General features: G+C 40.7%; 1 protein-coding gene across 1 annotated transcript; it reads right to left on the reverse strand.

Moving 5' to 3' along the window:
- Positions 1-372: 372 nt before the first annotated feature.
- USP14 (ubiquitin specific peptidase 14) lies at positions 373-19438 on the reverse strand. Its single transcript, XM_030970653.1, has 16 exons — positions 19384-19438; positions 16811-16956; positions 16261-16293; positions 14654-14758; positions 12945-13048; positions 10834-10892; positions 8856-8986; positions 8490-8570; positions 7679-7758; positions 6037-6151; positions 4646-4711; positions 4261-4353; positions 3151-3279; positions 2062-2122; positions 1315-1422; positions 373-1187 (listed from the first exon to the last, which is right to left on the reverse strand). Exons 1-16 carry the CDS (start codon positions 19397-19399, stop codon positions 1036-1038), a joined length of 1479 nt encoding a protein of 492 aa, XP_030826513.1. The 5' UTR covers positions 19400-19438; the 3' UTR covers positions 373-1035.
- Between the last annotated feature and the right edge of the window lie 3413 nt (positions 19439-22851).

Raw genomic sequence — 22851 nt, forward strand, 5'->3', positions numbered from 1 at the left:
CAATTGCAAGGCAGAAGAGCTGAGTGTGATGGCCACAGCTGATGCCAGCGTCCCCAGGGAAGGGTAAAAGGACCTTTCTGATCAAGAGGCACAGGCAAACTCGCCATTCTGCCAAAAGAAGTGAAAGTATTTCATATGAATATGGACCAGCTCTTCCAGAAGGTACTGGGAACTTGTACATCGAGGGGTGAGGGGGTTGATGACCTTGATAGTGCTTTTCAGGCTGTAGCCAGTGCTGAAAGGGTTTTTTTACAGCAGTCACACACATCCAGTTACTGCAGCAGGTCCAGTAAATAAGCAAAGCCCAGTTTTGCAGCCATCACACTGGACTTAGCTACTGAATAATGAGTAACAGGACAGGAGACACATCCCTACAGCTTAAAAAAACAAAAGTGACTTTATTCCATGACTGCTTTGAGACATTCATCAGTGGTGGCCCAAGAAGTGAAAACAAATGCATACTGACTACAGTACCAGGACAGGAGCTGTTTTTAATGGAGACACATTGTTGATCACAATTTATTCTGAAATCATGAGATGCCAGCAACAGAACAGACTGAATCAGCAGGTCAGGCTGGACAAATACTTGATTGTAGCCACAGCTGTTGGCTACGGGCAGCAGCACTGAGTTACACAACAAGGCAACAGTTTCTCTTCTACCTTCCTAACAGAACTGCCAGGTAAGGCAAAGGATGGACAGCTACTGAACTGTGGTATAAACCATGCAAGAGTAACAAATGTGAGAGTAGGTGTGTAATAAATACTTGATGACATTAGAGAAGGAGGAGGAGAGGCTCATTAAAAAAAATTATCTTCTGCAAGACATTAAAGCTATTTAAGTATTGTCACCACCACAGTGGGCAGTCCAGTCCCATAGTGACTAATTGGTACATGGATCAGTTTTAAAACAATATCCCTCTGTACATGAGAAGGTTTGAACAAATTATTTATCCACTTGCTAAAGCTCTGGGGTTAAAGAAGTGATCAGTAATCAACATTTATTTCACACCTAGGCAGAATGGCTAGAACGGAAGACTATTGTTCAGCTGCTTCTTCCACGACTTCAATCCTGCGAGGCCCATAGAGTAGAACATAAGCTATATGCCAGTCTCCACCCCCAGATAACCTCAAAATGTCTTCAGGTGTAACAATGCTGACTTTGTCATCATCAAATTTAATCCATTCATCTGCAAGGAAAACAAGAGGATCATTTGTATCTTAGGTGCATAAAATCTAAGCTTGCTTAACAGCCCCTTTGCTGAAAGGAGCTGTGAAGATGGTTAACAGGGCTGCAATTTGTTTATTATTTTTTACCTTGTTTCCTTTTAACCCAAGACACATAATGCCCAGAGGAACTTGATCTGCCTTGATGAGTTAGCACTGCCTGCAGGTCATAATAGCCGCAGTTGTTAGAGCCAATATCTGAAGGGGAAAGAAACAGTAACCTTGAGTCCTACTTGAACAGCTGCAGGATTTTTAACAGCTTGCAGTCCAAAGATGCACCAGCCAGGCCACAGCACCACAGGTGTGTGTGCAAAAACCCAGCTACAGCACAGCACAAAACCACTGTGAATAAAGCAGCAGCTCTCAGCCAGGAGAGTCTCAGGAAACTGAAGATGTGCATTCTTATGAAATAAATATGTACCCATAAGTATTACTGATGTAATGCTCATGGCTGAGTGCTTTGGGCCTTCAGGCTCCAAGCCTCACCAAAAAAAGGCAACACCAGCACCACTACAGCACTTTTAGAAGTCCAGTTTAAGTTTTTGTTTGGATTTCAGCCTTCTACCACACACTGACAAGGCAGCGTGCACATTACATGCAAATGTCTTTTGATGCGCCTGATTCTCTTATCACCAGCTTGTCAGATGGATGGCAATTATGCCTTTCACTATCTCAACGTTTTGGTTTACTTAATCTTTCCATTCCTGTCAGTCTTTGAAGATTAATTTTCAAAAGCATTAAAGAGACAGGGTTCTCAAAACAGTGCTACCATCAGGTACACTTAAACACAAGTAAATAGAAAGTTACTTTAAAGCCAATTTGCTTCCCTGTACTCACCATCAGGAAAAGAAAATGGTTCATATTTAACTTCTTTCTGTGCACCATCACTTTTACTAGACTAAAAAAGAGAGTAAGTTGAATTAATGTGGAACAGTTTAATAAAAGCTCTAGCACAATAACATCAAATCCCAAGTCTCCATTAATTTAAGTACATTTTTAAGTCTAAACATTTTGGTTCAACTTGAAAGAAATTCATTATTGTATTTTTTTAGGTGGACATACAAAACTCTTATCTGAAGAAGATCAGTTTTAAAGCAAATATATTTTAGCACATACTGCCTGCAGTGTTCACCCACAAGATTCCTGGGTTTGTTTATGAAACAATTCTGCAATTGCAGATTCATTCCTTGGTGGGGGCTTGCTAGCAGCAGAAGTGACAATAAGAAAATACCAGACAGTGCCAATACATTCAAAAATAGCACTCTTTCCTTGCTCCCATCTGTGTAAGAGGAGATGCAAGCCTCATCCAAACGTTTAAAAGAATTTGCCAGGAGTTAGGCCAGGAAAAACACCAGCAAGTGTTAAAAAAATGGCAAAACATGACCGTTTTAGCTCATTTACTTTTGTCTTCAATAAAGACAGGGAAGTCAATCTTAGAATTATGTAGACAGCATAAGACATGAGACCATTTTCCAAGTTTTTACAGTGCTGACTTTAAGCTCACTAGTACATGTACTCTAATTTTTACCAGTCAGGCACATGGCAGTGCCTTGTACAACCCTTTCCAGCTGCTGAGCAGGGAACAGCTTCCTACACTCCACTGAAGAAGGGAGCAGCCAGCGAACAGTAATATTTGAAGAGAATAATTTTTTGTAACTTACAGAAAACTTTTAGGTATAACACTGATAAACAGAAGCACTACATTGTAATACATTTAATACATGCTATCTGACAACAGCATTTAACATTTCTCATCAAGCAGAGACAGCATTTTCATGAAAATACAGGATAAAAATATCTAAAGCTCAATACCGAGGAGTTTGCTATGTAAGAAAATAATGCATTTAGGGACATCAAGTTTTCTCTAGTCCTTATTAGTACCCCAGTTTCAGATGTCTGAATTAGTGAAAGTGTCAGGAGACTTACATTCTTTGGCTGTTGATTTACTTTTTTGTCTTCTAGATCTTTGAATTTTGATCGATAAGAAACCATTTTTTCCTGCAGGTCTGGCGTACACAGCTCATACACATCCAACATAAGAGGAAATTTGACATCCTAGGAAGTAAAAGACAAAGATTTATTAGCATGATTTGGTACTTCACTTTAAAGCATTCTCCCTTGGGAAGACAACACAATCAAATTAAATGCAGCCCTTTTCAAATTGAAGGCAACCTGACCTACTGGGATTATTATGGTATTTACTAAAAGAGCTACAATGCTTTCACAGAAGAATGTCTAATTCAATATAAACAAACCACTATAAATTATTCCATTCAGCACAGACTAACAAAAAATCAGATTCTTTATTGTTAGCTGTCATACTTTTACACTACAGAAATATCTATACAGGCCTAAAGGAAAAGAAAAAAGAGGCAGGCATGTAGAATGACTGTACCCTGGCAAAAATGCTATTTTGTGCTATCCAAACTATCTTCTGAAATAGTTAACATGTACCTTCAATCCTTATTTCATTTCCTCCTCTTGTAAGGAAGGAGCACCTATCATGATGCTCCTCGAGCAGCCTACGAGGTCCAACAGAAAGCAAGACCAGAACATTCAGCTGTTTGCAGCTGGCCCCTGCATTTGTCCATCAGAAAGCCAGACAATTAAAATAACTAATACAGGAAGTGTCTGACAGCATAAACATCTCCCATCAACATTAGAATGCTGTTCAGAGTTTGAAAGCATGGCCCTCTCCTTAGTTAAACATTCTTCTCAGAACCACTGGTGAGAAAAGACCAAAAAACATCTTGTTTTTTGTCATGATGTAATATTAGCAGTACTGGGGTAAATTCACTTTTGCCCCTTACCTCCTTCCTCAGTCTATTTTGGGTAGTGTAGTTTGCCACAAACCATCACAACTGGGAACAAAACTACTTGGTACTTGAGCAAAGAAACTGCACTCCTAATGTTTTAAAATGCAAGTTAAAGGCGAACAATTTAGTAAGTAGTATTCAAGTCCTCACTGTCTACTTTTAATAAAAAAATCACAGAAAACATAAAGAGGAATTGAATTTCAATATGCAAAAAACTTACCTTAAGAACTTTTGCATTCACAGATTCTTTCTCTTTGTAAAAAAATCTAACCATCTGAATAGTCAGGTACGCTGGCAAACGACTAATTTTGGACTACAAAAAAAACAAATCAGAAAAAGCTATTACTTTAAATATTCACAGATCTTTTTTACCTTAAACACTGGTTATCCTAAATTACTGTCTATTCTGGGAATGTATTTGTACACAAACCCACAGGAAAAAAGTAAGATCCCCTGTTTTGAAGCTCTGTCTTAAATTTCTTGGTAGTGGATACTCAGATCCTTTATAAACAAAAATCACATGGTGTTACAGCAATAACTTTGTGGTTTGGAACAGAAAACCGACAATTAAAAGAATTGTAAAGACCAAGGAAAGTACCACTCACAGATTTGATATAGAGTGCATTTCTCTGCAGTGTTGGAGAGAGTTTGGTGATTTCCTCCTGAAGACGCTGTTGCAAGAAAAAGGAGTGACACATGTTCATCACAAAACACAGCTTAGAGAAAAGCACAACAGGGGTAAACAAACCATAAACTAAATCTTGTTCTGCCAGTCTCTTCTGTTGCTGTCAGCCATTACAACACATAAGATTTTGAAATTCCTTGGCAGAAAGGATGAAGCCCATTCATTCCTTCAGCTCCAGGCTCATTCCTGAGCCCTGACACCACTGAGTTTCTCTCTGCAGAAAATTTTGCTCCACAGAAGTAGAACTCATAATTGGATTTTATTATGAATTGTATCTGGACTTGGTTACAAATGTATCATATGCTTGGAACACAACTGAAGAAAATCTGAAGTTTCCTGTGAGAAGAATATTTGCACATTTCTCAGCTCTCAGTCTCAAGCAGCCAGAGCTGCATCTAAATTGAGAGCTGGTGTCTCCTAACAAAATTCCAGGAAAGACAAACTTGGTTCTTAGTGTTGCAATTATCTTGTTCCAGGCAATCTAGCATAAACTGTAGAATTTTTTTTGGCCTGAAAGTGAAGTTTCTTTTTTTATATTTTTTTTCATTTGTGAGCATTAGCTATTTTATCCTACTTTCCCTTCTAAGTTCTGTTAGGAAAAAAAAAGAAGACAGAGATATACAAAGATTATCTGAGAATCATATAATTTGGTTTTAGTCCTGTACAAACCAGATCACTGCCCTAGTCTTACACAGTTACTACAAAGGTTTTGCAGTAGCTCCTCTCCTCCTCTCCTTTTTACTTCAGACTCCCCAAAAAGCCCTTACAATTTCAAAATACATACATACATAACAATCACAGACAACGTTAAGGAGTTCTACTTAAAAAAAGTTTGAGAATGATGATGTCTGATGGAAAATAATGCCCCCTTCAAAATCAAATTTAGTTGCTACATCATCTGGGTTTAATTAGGAACCAAAATGCCACCCTACTTTCAAGTTGACTTTTGGACCTTCTGGGAACTGATTGCTGCATAAATCATGATACTGCTCAGTCTGGAGTGAAACCCAGCTGAAGAAACAAGTAGCAAACTGCCTTGCACTTCGTTACCTGCTTAGGGAAGACCACATCAGGGTCAAGATAATGCTCTGCTGAAGTCTGACATTAACATGCAATTGCCTTTCACAGCCATCTTCCCAATGAACACCAAAAAGATTCCTGAAACTTTGTAAAGCTTGGACAGCAGATGCCAATTCCAAGTTACAGATTAAATACACTTAGAACTATGTGCATTTAGGTCACCTACAATTTCAACTGAGAAATACACAGGCCATTCAGAATTTCAATTCAATGAAAGTTGCAATAACTTACCAATTTTAGTCCTGTAAACAGGTATTTCACTTCTTGATTGATAAAGCAGCTAAGCTGAAGGAGATTCTCCTTTCCTTTAGTTACTTCTTCTTCTTCGGCTTCTGTACATTTCATGCTTCACAAAATTAAGGAAAACCATCATGCACCAAGAGCTGAACTACTGCTCTAGTGAAAAGAACATGCCAAGCAGCACAGCAATTTAGGTAATTCTGTGATTGTGTAGACAGTACTTTTACTTCTCATAGTACAAAAAAGCTTTGAAGGAGCCCTTCCTTCAGACCAATCTGTTCCTTTGTGGCTAAGGACAAGGGGCAGCAGGGGCAAAGAGCACACCAAATAAAGGAAAGCAAGTCTTTGATCACCATTTAACCTGAGGCCTGCTTTTTCTTTCTTCTCCTCCATCACCACCCAACCCCCAGGACACAGAACGCATTAACTGGCTGCCAACACCCAGTTACAAAGCCCCCCTGCAACACTGCACTCCACTGTTGCTTATGATTAATAAAGTTCTACTGCTGCTGCTGGCCAGACTTCCTGCTTCTTTCAACATGCAGAGTCTCCTTTCTCTGCCTTTTATCTGTCCTCTTCACTGAAATGAAATTAATTCCTTCATTATTTTCTACACATTCCTTTTAATTGTTCTATCTATCCTCTCCTCTTTTCATAGTTCTAGCCCAATGTTTTTCTCTCATCCATCTCCTTCCAACCAGGTATTTTTCTGACTGCAGCTATTCTACAAATGCTGCTGTAATCACACTTTGAAAGTCTGCAAAGTCTTCTAACAACTCTTCTAACAAGTCTTCTTGCTGATACTGGCCTATGCATCATTCCTCTTAGCTACACATTCCAAGACTCCCTCTACTGTGACGTTTGTTGTCCTTAAAATAGTTGGGAGAGAGATGCATGATTCTTACCTAAAAAAAGACCTTTATTTGTCACTACTACCAAGCTATGAGATACAGTACCTCATCTAAGGGGATGTTTCCTTATTTCAGACAAGCAAAATGCAGTGCATAATTCTTTCTAAAAGTGGTGCTCAGCTTGACAACAGTCAGGATTTTGGGCTGGAGAAATGGAAAAAGAGCAATGCTTCCCATGAGATGTGTGCCCCATGTGGTCATATCCTCTTTTTCTTGCTATAAAGAACCACTAGAAAGCTGTCAGCTGCATTTGTTTCTTATTCATACAACTGTGGACACCTAATTTATTTCTTAAGAAATCAATCAAGCTACCTTTTGTGCATCTTTAGTACACCAGGTATGTCAGCAACACACCCTTACAAGCCAAAAAAACCTATTTAGGACAACAATTTACTTTTAGTTGGATAAAGCATGTCAGGACCCTTGAAGCTGGTAAGTGCCAATCTTCTCTGGGGGGGAAATCTGCTATTGAAATTCAACAAGAGTTTTTTTCCCCTGTAGATTTCCATTACCATTCTCTCTCCCCACACCATCCTCTCTCTCAAAGCACATCCAATCTTAAAGTTAAGTTCTGTGTACTCCTGCACAATATCATGACCCATTCCCCAACCTACACCTTCATTGTCTATACTATTCTGAACAATGCTTTTCATTCTCCCTGAACTCAACTGCTAAAGTGTGAAATCATCGCTGTTTATGTCTTGCCTTAGTCTTTAGGATACGCTGTTTCAAATTCAATGCTGAAGAATTGATCAATTAAACTCCTCTTTTTAGAGGATGCTGCTGTAGCTCCAGAGTCTGTCTGTAAAACAAAATCTCTTATTATGTAACTTTAAACAGAATGTAAATACAGTCTTCTCTACAGACAAAATTACCCCATTTATTTAAATTCTTTAAAGCCTATTCCTTCATCTTTCTGTAGGTGCATTTTCTCCTAGTCAGTCAATCTTCTTACACAGCATAAAAGTTTCAAAACAAATATGCTTATAACATGCTGTTAAAACCAACCTGAAGCCCATTAACAGGCAAGATCAAAAATTCATAAATCCCTACCCCCAAGCTTAAATCTACCTTAAGTTTTAGGATAGTCTTCCAAGGCTCTGCCAAGACTCTCCAGAAAACAGTTTACAAAGAAAAGAGAAAGCTGTTCTCGTAAAATCTTGGGAAAAACTTTCAGCAATTTCTTGTATCAGATTAACCATTCAAGTTAAAACTGTAGCACACTTTTTTCAGAAAAAGAAAGCTCTTATGTGCTGAATTCACAGGTTATCAGGGCCAGTTGCCACATACATGAGAGGGTGTCACCACCAGCTTGGTGCAACACTGCCTTACACAGCCCAAAGGGAAGGTTTTCCTTTAGCACACTCCACAGCATCACTGACAGGACCATGGTAGCATTATGCTGATCAGAGACATCAGAAAGCAACTTCACAATTCCAGACACATGTTAAAGAACTCACAAACAGATAATACCTAACAAAAACATATGTGAAATACTATAAATCCTTATTCTGGTTAGAGTAAGACAATTACCTCCATAATTGTATCACTTTCTATGCCTTCCAGCTTCTGCTGTAGTACCCTCATCATCTGCACCCAGCACTCATTGGCATCCTAGGAAGGGAGCACATTAAATCTGAATACAAGCATTATGACTTAGTAACATTAAACCCATCAATTATAAAGCCAAATGTGAGGATTCCTTAACTAAGAATTTCTCCCAATCCCACCACGCATTCTCAAAACTAGCACTTGATACTACATTCAACTTCTATACAACTTTTCTACAGAAAAACCACTCCTTATTTTCACAGGAGAATGAAAATCTTAGAATGTTCTTGTTCTCAACTTCCAACATACTACAGAATTTTAAACAATAAGCTAATAATTGGTCTTTACCTGTTGAAGGTACTGGCCTTGATCACCTTTCTCTGCAAACTGTGGGAAGGCCATATGTAAAAACTGCAGGAGAATGATAGGTGGGATACTGGAGGAAGTTTTATCCATGGAATCAAACAAGTCTCTAAGAGCTTGAAGAAAAAGTGAATGCTTTGAGAAGTGAAAAAACAATTCAAACATGGCAGGAAGTGTAAAAAGAACAGTAAAACAGCAACAACATTTAAAGACTGATCATTTAACAGTGTCCAATTTGATCTTTCCAAAGCAGGACCAAATTTTCCAGATGGCATAACAGGTGCACCTATGATCTCCTTTCTGAACACAACTTTGAAAGCATAAAGATAGCAATTCTGAGAATTTGGCACATATTGCCTTGTCTTTCCTGGCTGCTAACAGGGGAAAAAAAAATTGAGCAATTAAGATTTTGTTTGGAGCACATCTGAGGAACAATGTTTTCACAAGAGAAACCAGAAGGCATTCACAATCTATCCTCTAGAGCAACTTAAGTTTCACCAGCGACTAGGAAAAAAAAACTTTAATAAAATATCTAGGAAATACTCATGCTTAAGACCCAGGAAAACAAGTATGTGTATGCATATGTGCAGAGAGCTCATAACTGTGCAATCAATGAATGATACTGACTGCATGACAACACACATGGCTTTCTTTTTTGGTCCATACTCTAGCATATGTTTTATCTATCCAGGTTACAGCATTTTAAATCCACAGATCACTTCAAAGGTACCTGTTAATCCTCACAACAACCCTGTGAGGTCGGCAACAATCTACATGGTCACTAATTTACAAGTGAAGAGACTAATGAATTGTTCACCTGAGTAAGTGAATATAAGCAAGATTACAGGGAACCAAGGTCAGTTGCTTCCTCTTTCAGAAATGTCTTCACTGACCTTGATAAGAGGTGCAACTGATATGACACAGCAATTAAAAAAAATGCCATAAGTGTCATGCAGGAGTTCCTGAACAGCTCAGCACCCAAGAATTAACTACAAATTACTTAAACTATTAAAATTCCTAAGAAGCAGAGCTGTCACCTTAAAAAGAAAACAAGGGACACGAAGTAAAGGCAGTGAAAAGGGGAGGGGCAGGCATGGCTGTATAGAGTAACCATTGAACTTACCACCCCAAAATTCGATCAGCAGGCATACCCACAAACTGGACCTTTCCTTCCTTATATTGTTTTGTTTTTCCTTAAATGGACTGGTAGAAATCCCAGTGTCCTGGCCCAGCATCTTAGTGGGGCAATGAAATAGAGTAAAAAAAGAAAAAGTGGACAAGTAGTACCCTTGTTCAAGTGTAAGGGGTCTAACTAGAACTCTAGTTAGAGCTTGAAGATACGAGGCCACCGTGAGCTCCCACAGTGTGAGCACCCAGACCACCACAACAAAGAGTAACTTCTGTTTTGAAGACTCTCCTTTCCATTCCAGTTATGAAATCTGGATCTTTAGGGCAAAGGCTAAGACCACTGATAAAGCATTGGTTTCCATTGTAACAATAAAGCCCAGGCAATAAATCATATTAAAAAACACCAGTGACATACATATCCCAGGAGCATGGTGTTAGCCTACCACTATGTGAAACAAAGAACTAAAGTATTTCTACACAAAGTGATCAAACCAATAGATGGATGGATGGATGGAATCTGCTTTATGAAGTTCCAATTACTTCATGCCTACATGTAAAACAATTAAGAGATACAAGTTGTTTCTATCTGAGCCTAGATCACTCTGAAGTATCTCTTCCTTAGCCTGCAGCCTGACAATGTGCAGAGATAAGCACCTTGCAGGCAGGGGCAGAATAACCTTTAAAGACAAAACGAATCCTCCAGTGTCAGCAGACCTGACATTGCTAAGGCATATGCACTAAAGAACAATACAGAGGTTTAACTTCAAATTTCATCTGCAGTTAGCAGGAAATCACACACTTGTCTAAACCCCTGTTTTCTACTCTAAACACCAACCTGCAGTAATGTATTGAGCAGAGGCCATTTCTCCTGAAGCTCTTAAGGCACCACCATATCTAAAAGGGAAGAAAAATGATTTGCATACAATTAAACACAAACAGGAAGGACAGTCGGGTTTTTGAAGCAGGCAGCAACTGGATTCATTTAAAGGAAATTATCACCAAGCCAGAAGTAACCAAAGGTAAGATTCACTCACATTTACCTCAAAGTTCCAGCTATTTTGCAAGCATGGAAGCAAAGGAAAACTGGCATCTTTCAGACAGTAAAGAAAGACCAAGAAATCTGGCTACATGCTGCTTCCCTAATTCTTTTGCCTCAAAGACTCATTCTATTTTTAAAGAAACTGAGAAAGTCTGAACAAAAGCTACCCCATTTCTGAAACATTTGCCATGGTTTCTTAAGATACATGGGAAAAAAAACACCTTCAGGGATAGATGGCAGATAAAATGCACAGAGATGGAGGGCAAGCTTGCTTCCTCCCTCCACAGCAGAAGCAAAACAGTGACAGGTGAGATGTTTTCTTGGCGAAGTATTTCCTAGACTGAAAGGGAGTGGGAGTCCATCTATATGACAAGAACTTACCACTGTTCTTTAAATTCCTAATTTAGCAGCTGAATAAGGAACAGAGGGACTCCCCAAAGCCTTCAAGCAAAAGGAGGGTCTCACACATTCTCTAATCTCAGACTAGACTTTTGAAATTGTGACCATTGCTAGATGACAAGCAGGAAACTTTCCCCTGGCACGCTACAGAACAGGGAGGAGTTCCTTGGGGAGATCAGCAGAGCAGGCCTGAGGAAAGAAGCTGTAACAGCTTTCCCAAGTGAGTCCTTTCACACCTTCCCACTGCCATGCACCCTATAGCCTGCCATGCTGTCATCAAGCAGGGAAGACCAAAAAAAGGCTAAATCTCCAGGGAAAAACAGAGCTTGAATCCGAGTGTGAATCTGACTTCCCACAGACAATACGGCCACATCTTGTATTGCAGTCTGCCAGCTTCACAGGCTACATTTTGCTTTTTGGTATGTTAAATTTGTCCAGTATTTAGATTCAGTGTCATAACTCAAGAATCCCTCACGTGGAAATAAAGACTTTCCAAAAATGATAACACTGATAGTCAATAAAAACCCTGAAACCAAATTTCTGTACTTCATGAGTAGTTCTCAGTGCTTTATAATAAAGGTTCACCTGCTAACAGAATAAAAAACTGTTTATAACTACTTAAATAACAAGTGATTACAGTAATACAGAATATCCAGCTGGGTACCACAGAATCAAGAAGGCAGGGGAAAAGGAATTAAATTAACCCTAAGTCAGCAATAATACTCTACCTAATTCTCACTTTTTTATAAACAGTCATTGTTTTCTCATTACAATTCATCTGGAGGACAAATTCGGGCCATATTGGCAGGTATTATTTTTTCCTTCAATATACATGACTTTCAAGTTTGTTGTATATTCCTTAACCAAAAAACAAAAAAATAAAAAAAAAAAAAAAAAAAAAACTGACAAAAAAAAACCCCACTGGCCATTTTCACATTTCAGTCTAGAATAACAAAAACAAACAAACAAAAATCAGAAAAGCTATCCTATAATCAGAACAAATTAGCAAACAAAACAAAATTTCATGTAGACATGTCTTAAAACTTCCAGCTGTACCTCCAAGTAGCAAATGTCAGAATTTCACAGCTGAAAATACTGTGCAATAGAGCCATTGCATGAAATATTCCTCAAAGGAACAGGACTCCCATATGATTCTTTTATGCAGAACAGGACCATAAAAACTAACAGCAAAAAAACAGGGTTAAGAGTTCAGTAGCTTATTTTAGAATTTGAAACTGGTCTTGATAGGAACTACTTTCTAGCTAAGCAAAACACATTCTCTCTATTAAAGGCCAGTTCCAAGAAATACAGAGTCTTAACTTTTTTATTAAAGTACAGAATAACACTGCCATAGGATAAACTTTAATGGATCATTCTCTTAATCTTGAGTAGACCTAAAGAGTAATAGATTGTCATGATAATCCATACCAGTACTAAGATGACCATTCTGCAAAATATCTACTTCACAAGCTAAAGGAAACATTTTAGTCACGGTATTTTTGTCCTACCTTTTAAGGGCCTCTTTCACTTCTGGCACAGAGCGGATACACTGAACCGTAGCATTCATGTAGCAAGTGTTGCCAAGGTTTGTCAATCCACATGGCAATTCCATCTACCAAAAAAATTCACAAGGGTACTTGAAGGTCAGAGAGAAGTGGCAACCATTTTTGTAAAAACACTATAATGTGACATCAACTTCTAAGCACATGAATTATGCATAAAACCTGGAATATTCCATCAAATGTTATGAGGTTTTCCAAATCATTACACTGTTTGATACTTTTAGGGAATGCTTTGGGGGTTTTTCTGCGCCTGTTTAGTTTAATGAATATATTCTTCAAGCATGCAATTATTCAGAAAGTTCAACTATAATCCCATTCAAGTTTTGACCTTAAAATTCGATTTCCGTGAAATTTCCACATGAATACATTTGTACAAAGCACTGATGTTTTAATTAAAATCAGTTTTCAGTAAAACTCTGAAAATGATGGAATTCATAGTTGGAAACAAAAGCATTGTTTAAACTCCTCTCCAGAAATCTGCAACAGATCATTAACTTGATCTTTTCAGACAACTTGTGAATTTCTGAAGTTTTGACCAAAGTGAAGGCCAACTAATAGTACGCTAACCAGTTTCAGAAATAACTATAAATCACCATGTAATAGAATTTCTTTCTTTTTCTGTAATCCTGAATACTTAGGTATTTATCAGGGAAAAACACATCATTTAAAGAAACTGAAGTAGCACTTCATACCAATACCAACAGATTATTTCAGGAAAAGAGAACTCATTCAGCATATCTCAAAAGTGAATACATGCACTGCAAACAACTGAATTTTGATGTGTAACAAAATTTCCATGTGACCAACTTTTTTGAAATGTTATCTGACAGTGAAATCACCTCCTTGCTTGCCTCTCAGTTATCTCAATGTCTGTGTATGGGGTTACTCCAAAATACATAAATATTCTTCACCTGCAGGTGGCCAGGAGAGCACTAAATCCTGAAGCACAAACCCAGTGCTGAACCACAGATCCTTTTTCATACAAACATGCATCAAAGTATTTCTGTTCTGCATGCACAGTTGACAACAATCATGCAACTGTTAAGTATGACAAAGCTTGCAGTACAAATGACTGGTGAGAAAATTAAGCCGTTCAAGTTGCAAAAAAGGAAATTCAGGAATTACTTCATTAAGAAAATAATAATTAGTCTCTTTCAGACTTTACTTCCACAAAGCAAAACACGTGTCAAACTTATTTCCATTTTTTACAAAGTTGACCTAATACTAGTAACATGGACAAACAAAACCCCAAATACACCACACCCCAAAACAAACCCTAGTTTCTCCTCACAGATATGAAAGAGGCAGGAAACAATTTTGCATATCTAAGAGGCCTTGCTTAGACAAAGTACAGGACACTGATGCAGTAAGGGTAATACAACTTCATCTTCAAAAACATCAACAATGGTATTTTTAGAGAATCTACTAAGCTGCATGCTCAAAGGAAAAAAAGCACTAATTGTATGATTTTTAAATTAAAACCCAGATTTCTTTTCACTGCTCCCAGCTTGGTCATCGATGTAAATTTGTGATCCTTGGTGAAGATGCTAAACAGACACTACAGTTTCAAAACCCACTTTTAAGCAACTGCAAGCATTTAAAAATTTGCCATTCCTCGAAGGTTTACAAGAAACTGAAGTTGGAAGCATGCTTACAGCTGAGGCCAACTGCTCCTCTGTCATGTCCTCCACGAAGATGGGGCGAGCAACCGGCTCTTCTGGAAGCGCGTCGGCGGAACCCATCATTAGTAAGGTCATCCCCTTGAAACACAGCAAAAACAGCAATCAACGTCTAAGGACACTTATTTCCACTCAAACCCTCAAGCTCCTAACGTACTTCAGCTATTCCCCTAAAAATAAACACAGTTTGTTTATTTATTTATCTCTTAGTTTAACAGAACCAATACTGCACTACTGTGACTTTAGGGTGTACCTCAATTCCTCGTATCTAGGAAGTAACTACTGAGAACAACTCCACAGTATTATCCATGCTAAATGTTTCCACTGAAACATCTGGTGAGCTTTCCTGGCAAGTTCTGGTTAAACTAGTTGAAAAGTGAAAAATAATCTAAACTACACAGTTTAGCTAAAAAATAATCTAAACCACATCAGTTTAGACATGAGAACTAACATTTAAGGGGTAAAAAAAGTCAACCAGGTTTCCATGCTTGCTGAACTAGCATAATATGAAAAGGAATCTTTCAGCATTCAACAGGAGCACATCTACACAATAAGATCTGTCAAAGGAGGAGAAAATTACTATCTGGAGTCTTGAAACGTACAGTGCTAAGAAAAAGGATGAACAACAGAATGAAGAGAAACTGCTTTGACAGTGTAAATAAATCCCTAGAACTTGTATATAACATTATTAAAACGAATAAAAGCAGCTATTAGCACAACCACATGCAGAAAAAGACAAGAATATTATGTACTGCATTTTCTGCTGAAAAACTTTGCTACAATAACTGCAGCTACAGGCTGCAAACTAGTTACAAGGGTAAGAGCAAAGCTACCTAATTCAATCTGCCCAGTGAAGAACTGGAGTAAAACCTGTAAAGCTGTTACAAGAGGTTACAAGAGACGTACAGTAACAAAAATGACACCAAAAAAAACCCAAAAAACAAACAACAACAACAACAACAACAAAAATCTGTGGGATTCCCCCATGCAATATTATACAGGCAAGCAACACAAACACAAACACTTTCTGTTTTCTTTTTGAACCAGCCAAAGGTATGAATTACCATTACTAATGGCTTTGTTTAAAAACAGCAGCTATTTAACACAGGAGAGCACATTTCAGCAGGCTGGTAAAAAAGGACAAAAGCAGAGGTGTAACTTCAGCATCACCAACACATCTGTCCATGATGGGGATGTGCAAGGACAAGGGTCTGCAAACAGTACCCAGGTTCACCAGATCTCTCTAAACAACATCACTATTTTTATGATCACAGGTAAGACAGCACTGCTCTGATCCAGAACATTTCTTGTATGGAATAAATAAATATATACACTCAAGTACTCCAGAAATGATAGTATGAGCTCCCTGCTGATGCAAAAAAAGAAGTTTTTTCATAAATCAATGGTGACACCTTTCTAAGCATGCTTACATATGACATCAATAAAATTATTTTCCATCAAGGTATAACTTTTTGAGATAGCACTGCCCATTCAAACAGAAACAGCAAGCACTTTCAAGTCTCTCTTTAAATGCCAAAATAAAAAATCAGAATAGTAAAATTTAGTTACTGTTCAGAACTTACATTCTTTATTTTTAGGTTTCCCCAGTCATCATCCTGTGAAATAAATTAAAAGACGAATTAATTATCTTGTAGCAAGATACTTGTAGCAAGTATTTTCATTAATATTAATCACATTTCTAAATATACAATTGTGTTTCATCCAAGGTTACACAATATTAACTATTTACATGTTATCAAGTCTCATCTGAGTAAAATAAAAAGCAGCCAAGCTGTGTTTTCAATAAGGTTTCCCATGTGTTGTTCAACACTGCTTAAATGTAAACAAATTTTGCAGCAAAACTGCCTACATTTCATTACACCAGTAAGTCTCCAGTAGAGAAGCACCCAAGAAACTTCTCTTAAGCTAGAAAGAAAAACCTTGCATTCAGATTCTGAACATAAAAAAGTAACAAAAAGTCTCCCACCAAGCTGTTCTGTATAAATGAGTAAAGAAGTTCAGTCAGTTTAACACATACAACCAAAGGTCTTCCAGAGGAACACCCAGAAACATCATCATTGTTCATGTTAACACATAACAAAGTTAAACATAATATAAAAATTTGAGTTCTACCTTCAGAGTTCCTCCTTTAACCATAACCTTCTGTCTGGCTGGCTGAACTCCAGTCAGTGCAAATAACTGGGCTTTGAAGACCATCGGAGGTTCGTCAGTGTTCAGCTCCACACCATCAAATTTCTCTTTTCCCCATTTCACATTCACTGCAAACAAAATGTTTTGAAACTTGATTATTTCCTAATACTCAAGAATGCAATTACCAAGAATACTAAGACGTCATACAGTCTCAAAACATTCTGGTTTCGACTCTTAAATTGTCAATAATGAAGGTAGGGAACGCTTTTACTATACGGCACCTCATCCATCAGAACATACCACCTCCAGCAGGTCTAAAAATATCCTACAAAACAAGTGAAAAGTGTTTTTCATGTTTCTAACAGCACGAAAAACCCTTCTTCAGGTCTTCAGAAAAGCAGTTTGGAACTAAGTCTCCCATTCTCTTGGCACTGATTGCTGCAAACAACTGAACTTTCTGAGGGAAGTTCAGAGGTGCAATTCCAGCTCAGTTATCCGTAGCACTTCCGTTCTCCTTCAGAGGAAAACAATACAGTGCTCTTTAAAAGCAAGGCTATTGACCCCAGTAAGGTGCAGGACTGGAATTAAGAAGCAAAGCGAAATTTGGTCACAAAAAGTGTAAACCTCTGATGGATATGGGATCATTAGCAGAAACAGGAGGCAGAATGGCTCGATGGAATGTTAACGTCACTGTGGTGAGGTTAGTAATGACCAAGAGCAGACAGAAAATGCCTGGAATAAGCTGTGTGCCTCTACAGCGAACAGAACAGTGACACACCTTTGAACACTTCCAAGAACTAACACAGGTACATAAGGCTTCCTTAGCAAGCTGAGATTTTACTGAAAATCTGTAAAACACAGCATGCAGCAATAGCCTCAATGCACAGTAAATGGCTGAAATACCAGACTTTAGGAAAGCCACATCCTTCTACCGGTGCTTTGGTTTCACATAAATATATTTTCAAAACACAAAACTCTTAGAAGTCATAATTTTGAAAACCCTTCCCAAAAGGTTCAGATTTCAGACGTATGCAATGCGTGATGTGTAATATCACAGAATAATCAAAATCAAGTCTAATGAGTTAGACTAAATTAGTTTACAAAGGAACTCAAATGACTGACTTTTCAGTATTTCTAATAGAAAGCATCTTCTATTTTTCCCAACGTTCCAATTTTTTTTAAAAACACATTTATTATTTTGCATATTTAAGACCTACAAAGCACAAGACTTTTCCCATTTTCCAGGAAGACAACCTACTCAGTCACTGAACAAGTCAGCTGCACAGACTTTTAGGTTTTGAATTTTTGAACAGTCATGCTTCCACTGCTAAATATGCAGAAGAGTTAGCAATTATTAATCTGTAACGTTGCTGGTTTTGACAATGCAGCACTCAAGAGGAAGAATGGAAGAGCATGACTGTCTTCTCTTCAGAGATTGCAACCAAGACTTCGTGCAAAACAAAAGAGAAACTCGTTAATTTGAAAACAATGCAAAGTAAGAAAGAGGAAGGACGTATTTTCCCTGCTGATCAGAAAACACAGCACATACACTTCACAGAATGGGTCAGGTTGGAAGGGACCACAGAGGCTCATCTCATCCCACCTCGCTGCTCGAGCAGGGCCATCCCAGAGCACAAGCCACAGGACTGTGCCCAAACCACTCCTGCATATCTCCAGTGAGGGAGACTCCACTAGATTTGGATGGGTTCAGGAAAAATCATCACACTGACATAAGGATCCCAGTTTGCCAACCACAGCCAAAACAGTGGACAAGCTGTGTACTGAGGCTGCATACAACCTCAAATACTGAAAAGCTCAAAGAGGCCAAATCTGTGAGATATTATCAAGGCAGTAACTGGTCCCAAAGTGTCACCGGCGGCTTTGTTCTTGAAGTCTTCCACGGAAACCTTTCCTCACAGCAAGAAGGGCCAGCAGGATGAGGTACAATTTAAGCTTCAATTTTAAGTTTAGGCTAGACATTAGGAAGAATTTCTTCACAGAAAGGGTGATTAGACACTGGAATATTCTGCCCAGGAAGGCGGTGAAGTCACCATGCCTGGAGGTGTTTAAGAGAGGGCTGGATGCGGCATTCGGTGCCTTGGTCTAGTTGACATGGTTGTGCCTGGTCAAAGGTTAGACTTGGGCTTTTCCAACCCATCGGAGCCTGTAGGATAGAATGGATTTCAAAGAGCGGCGCCAGACACACCTGGAAGGCGCAGATGCAGCGCTCTGGCTCACCACAGGGACAGCACCACTTCTCTTTTAGCAGGAACCCAGAGCAAACCCAGACAGGGCAGTGCCGAGGCACGGCGGCCCGCGATTGACACCCGCCCTCCCACCAGCAGGGCCAGGCCAGCGCTGCCTCCCCGCTTCCCTTCCCTTCCCTTCCCTCCCTTCCCTCCTCACGGCCCGGGCCGCGCCTCCTGGGGCGCTCCCGCCGCCGGCCCGCCCGGGATGGGCGCGCACGTGCGAGGCGCCTCCCGCCGCCGCCGCCGCCGGGGCCGCGGCAGCGCTGCCGGGCCGGGCCCGGCGGGAGGGGCGGGCGCCGCGCTCACCTGAGAAGAGCGGCATGGCGGAGCGGCGCGGCCCGGGCGCACGGCGGGGCGGGCGGGCGCAAGGCGGCGGGGCTCGGCGCGGGTGGGCGCGGGCGGGCGGGAGGCGGCGGCGGCGGCGGGTCCCGGCCCCGCTCGGGGTCTCATTCAAACCAGCCCCCGGGATGACGCTGCAAAGCGCGGCCGGGCGGCGGAAGCGGGGCGGGAGCAGTGCGCGCGCAGCGCCGGAACGGGCGGGGCTGGCGGCGGGAGCGGGCCCGGCCTGGGTCCCGTCGGTCCTGCGAGCCCCGGGCAGAGCGGGCCCGGCCTGGGTCCCGTCGGTCCTGCGAGCGGGCCCGGCCTAGATCCCGTCGGTCCTGTGAGCTCTGGGCAGACGGGCCAGGCTGGGGTCTGGAGCGGGCCCGACCGCCAGAATGAGGGGCGGGCAATGCTGGTGCCGCGGGCAGGTTATGTCGGTGTGGAGGGCGCAGGACTGGAGCGAGAGTGTGTCCAGTTCTGGGATCACCACTGCAACAGAGACGGGGAGCTCTTGGAGCTTCTGGGTCTAGAGAAGGGCAACAAAGACGATTAAGGGACAGGAGCATCTCTGTCACGATGACACGCTGAGAGCTGGGCCTGTTCAGCCTCGAGAAGAGAGGACCAAGAGAGGGCCTCATCGATGTGTGTAAATATCCAAAGGGAGGGTGGAGGCAGGCTCTCCTCAGTGGTGACAAGCTATAGGACAAGAGGCAACTAGTGACAGCTAGTGCGCAGAAAATTCCACCTGAACACAAGAAGAACGTCTTTATTGTGTGGGTGACCCTGCACTGGAACAGATTTCACAGACAGTTGTGGAGTCTCTCTCACTGGAGATATTCAAGAGCCACCTGGATGCAATTCCATGCAGTGTGCTTTAGGATGACCCTGCTTGAGAAGGGAGGTTGGATGAGATTGGAGGTTGGACCCACTGTACTCCCTCCCATCCTGACCCATTCTGTGACTCTGCAATTCTGTGAGAGCTGAGCTGGGCTTTTGCACCCCCAGGGGTCTGCGCAAAAGCTGTGATTGCACAGGGGAAGGGAGGCAGAAAAAATAAAAAGGCTCTCATGGATGAAATAGGTTTGGTTTATAGGAAAGGGTGAAGTAGGAGCTAAAATTACCAACAGAAGAACTTCACTGGGAGGAGAGGAGATGAGTAATCAACCAGCAGTGTTTTTTAGGCTCAGTGATAGATAAGAAGAACTGAAGGATGGATGTGATGGCAACAGCCAGGAGCCTTCAGTGTGATGAACCCCAAGTTGTAAACATTAAAACCAGTAGACATGGAGACCCAAATCTCAACTGCTTCTACAAAAACTCTTGGTATTCAGATGTGCTTAAAGAAACCAAAGCAGTGCTTTAAGATAAAAGGAATAGAAGGAGACAAGAGAGAAGCATCCTTTCCTTGGACCCTACTAGCTCCCACCTCTGGAAACCCAAAACTCCTATGCTGCTTACAGATCCAGCTGTGAAGAGCTTCTGTCACAGCTTATACCACTGTCTGGTTATTGGCATGTGCACTTCTGGCCATACTTTTGCCAGAGTTGATATCCTAAACAAGAAGGATTTTTTCCTTGCTGTCCCCCAAATGTGATTTTCACTTCAAAACAGTAGAATAAAATATAAAATGGCTGTAAAAATAATCCAGGGTTTGAAAGTAAGCCTTAAGGTGGAAGGCTTAGAAATTTCTGTCTTTTCAGTTTGTCGTGAAGAAGAAGAGCAAGAGTTGGTTTTATTGTCCAGTGTAGGCGCCTAGATGGGACAAGGAGGTTTGGGGCAGCAAGGATTACATTTCACAGAGAAGCTTCAAAGGGTGTTATGCAGAGATTTTGCTGGATTATGCTGGATCTTGAATTAAAATGGAGTTTACAATTACTAAAGCAATTTAATTGTTAAAATTGACCAGCAAAAGTGATGAATCTTTTGTTAGTGGGACTTGCTGAAAGAAGCTTTTTAGAAAAGCTTTGATCCAGTTCTAGTGCAAGATCCTGCAGATCATCTATCTATTCAAGAGAGAGCAGATCCCAGCTGCCTGCCTGTGAATTTACATGTGGGATAACTCCAGTTGAATGTTTTGCTCTTTATACCAGAAGTGACATACGTAGAGTCATGTTTACTCGTGCCAGCTCAATGGAAGTGAAATGCTCTCTGGTCTGAAGCTGCACTGAATCCTTCCCTTCAGGGATATCCTTAGCTGATCAGGGCTCAGGCACAGACAATGCATTTCCAGAATTTGGGAAAGGCACTAGAGGGTGCTGTGCTGAAGGAGAAGAAAAGGGATTTGTATGAGCAGGAAAAACCATCCCGACCTCTGCAAGGTGAAGAACCACTATCTCCATCTTTTTTCCTCCAAGGCCATGTAGGCCCCTTCCTGCAGTAACAATCTTTTTCCTAAAGGAGGGGATCAATAGATGCTGGTTTTCCTGAATCTCACACAAACTCACATAAGCAGGGTTGACATCAGGAGACAAAGAGTGCAGCCTGATGTATAAATATGAACCTGATGACATTAAAATGGTAAAAGATTGGTTGAACATTATTAAATGCATCTTTTAAAGGCAGGCCCCGTGGGAACCTTGGGTGGGGGACACCAGAAGTGCTTGCTCTGGCTGTGTCCCTGTGGCCTGTGACAGGGCCATCTGAGCAGGGCTCCTTCCCATCCTGAGCTGGTTGGATACAGGCCAGCTTGGATCCAAAAGCTGGGGCTGTGTCATCAGCACTGTAGTGCACGTTGGCCAACAGGCCTGGCAGGATTTATGGGTGCTGGAGGATGGCTCAGAGCAAGTCCAGATCTGTTTAGAAAATGTTTTTTATGCTGTGGAAGCTCCTGTGGCACAGTTCTGAGGAGCACAAGTGGTAGGTGAACCCTCAGACAGTACAAGCAGGTACTGCCATCCAGCAGAAGGTGTGGGGAAGGAAACCAAACCCCTTGACAAGGGGTCACAGATGATTTAGGCACCTGTGTGATGCCTGGGACAGAACAAAGATTCACTTTAAATAACAGACACTCAGGACTTAGAATACTGCATTTACATTTCTTGTTTCTCTGAAGGTCAAGAAGAGTTACCCTCATTCAATGTATTGGCAGGTGCATTTATTAATGTATAATTTGTTTTCTGTGGGGAGCATCATATTCTTGGGAACCTGTCTACCACAGAATGGTTTGGGTTGGAAGGGACCATGGGCAGGGATGCCATTTACTAGATCGTGTTGCCCAGGTCCCCATCCAACCTGGCCTTGAACACTTATGGGGATAAGGCAGCCACACTCCAGTGTATCTTCTTTGTATCTTCAGTAAAGAAAATGTAGCAATGAGAGAGATGTTTAGAGTATCAACACCCCCTCCCCCCCTTCCATTTTTGTGTTACATCTTCATTTCAGCAGTTTTCAAATGTTTTACATTCTGAGTCACGTGTACATTCAGGGGAAGGAACAAGAATAAAACTCAACGTG

Source organism: Camarhynchus parvulus, chromosome 2, assembly GCF_901933205.1.
Source record: "Camarhynchus parvulus chromosome 2, STF_HiC, whole genome shotgun sequence".
Taxonomy (NCBI): Eukaryota; Metazoa; Chordata; class Aves; order Passeriformes; family Thraupidae; genus Camarhynchus; species Camarhynchus parvulus.

What these genes read in the sequence shown, in the direction of transcription:
- USP14 (XM_030970653.1), bottom strand. An exon ending in TGCTCAATACATTACTGCAG is followed by an intron (nt 8,987 to 10,833) that starts GTTGGTGTTTAG and finishes TTTTTCTTCAAG; the next exon opens with CTCTTAGAGACTTGTTTGAT. An exon ending in TAAATCAACAGCCAAAGAAT is followed by an intron (nt 2,123 to 3,150) that starts GTAAGTCTCCTG and finishes TCTCTTTTTTAG; the next exon opens with TCTAGTAAAAGTGATGGTGC.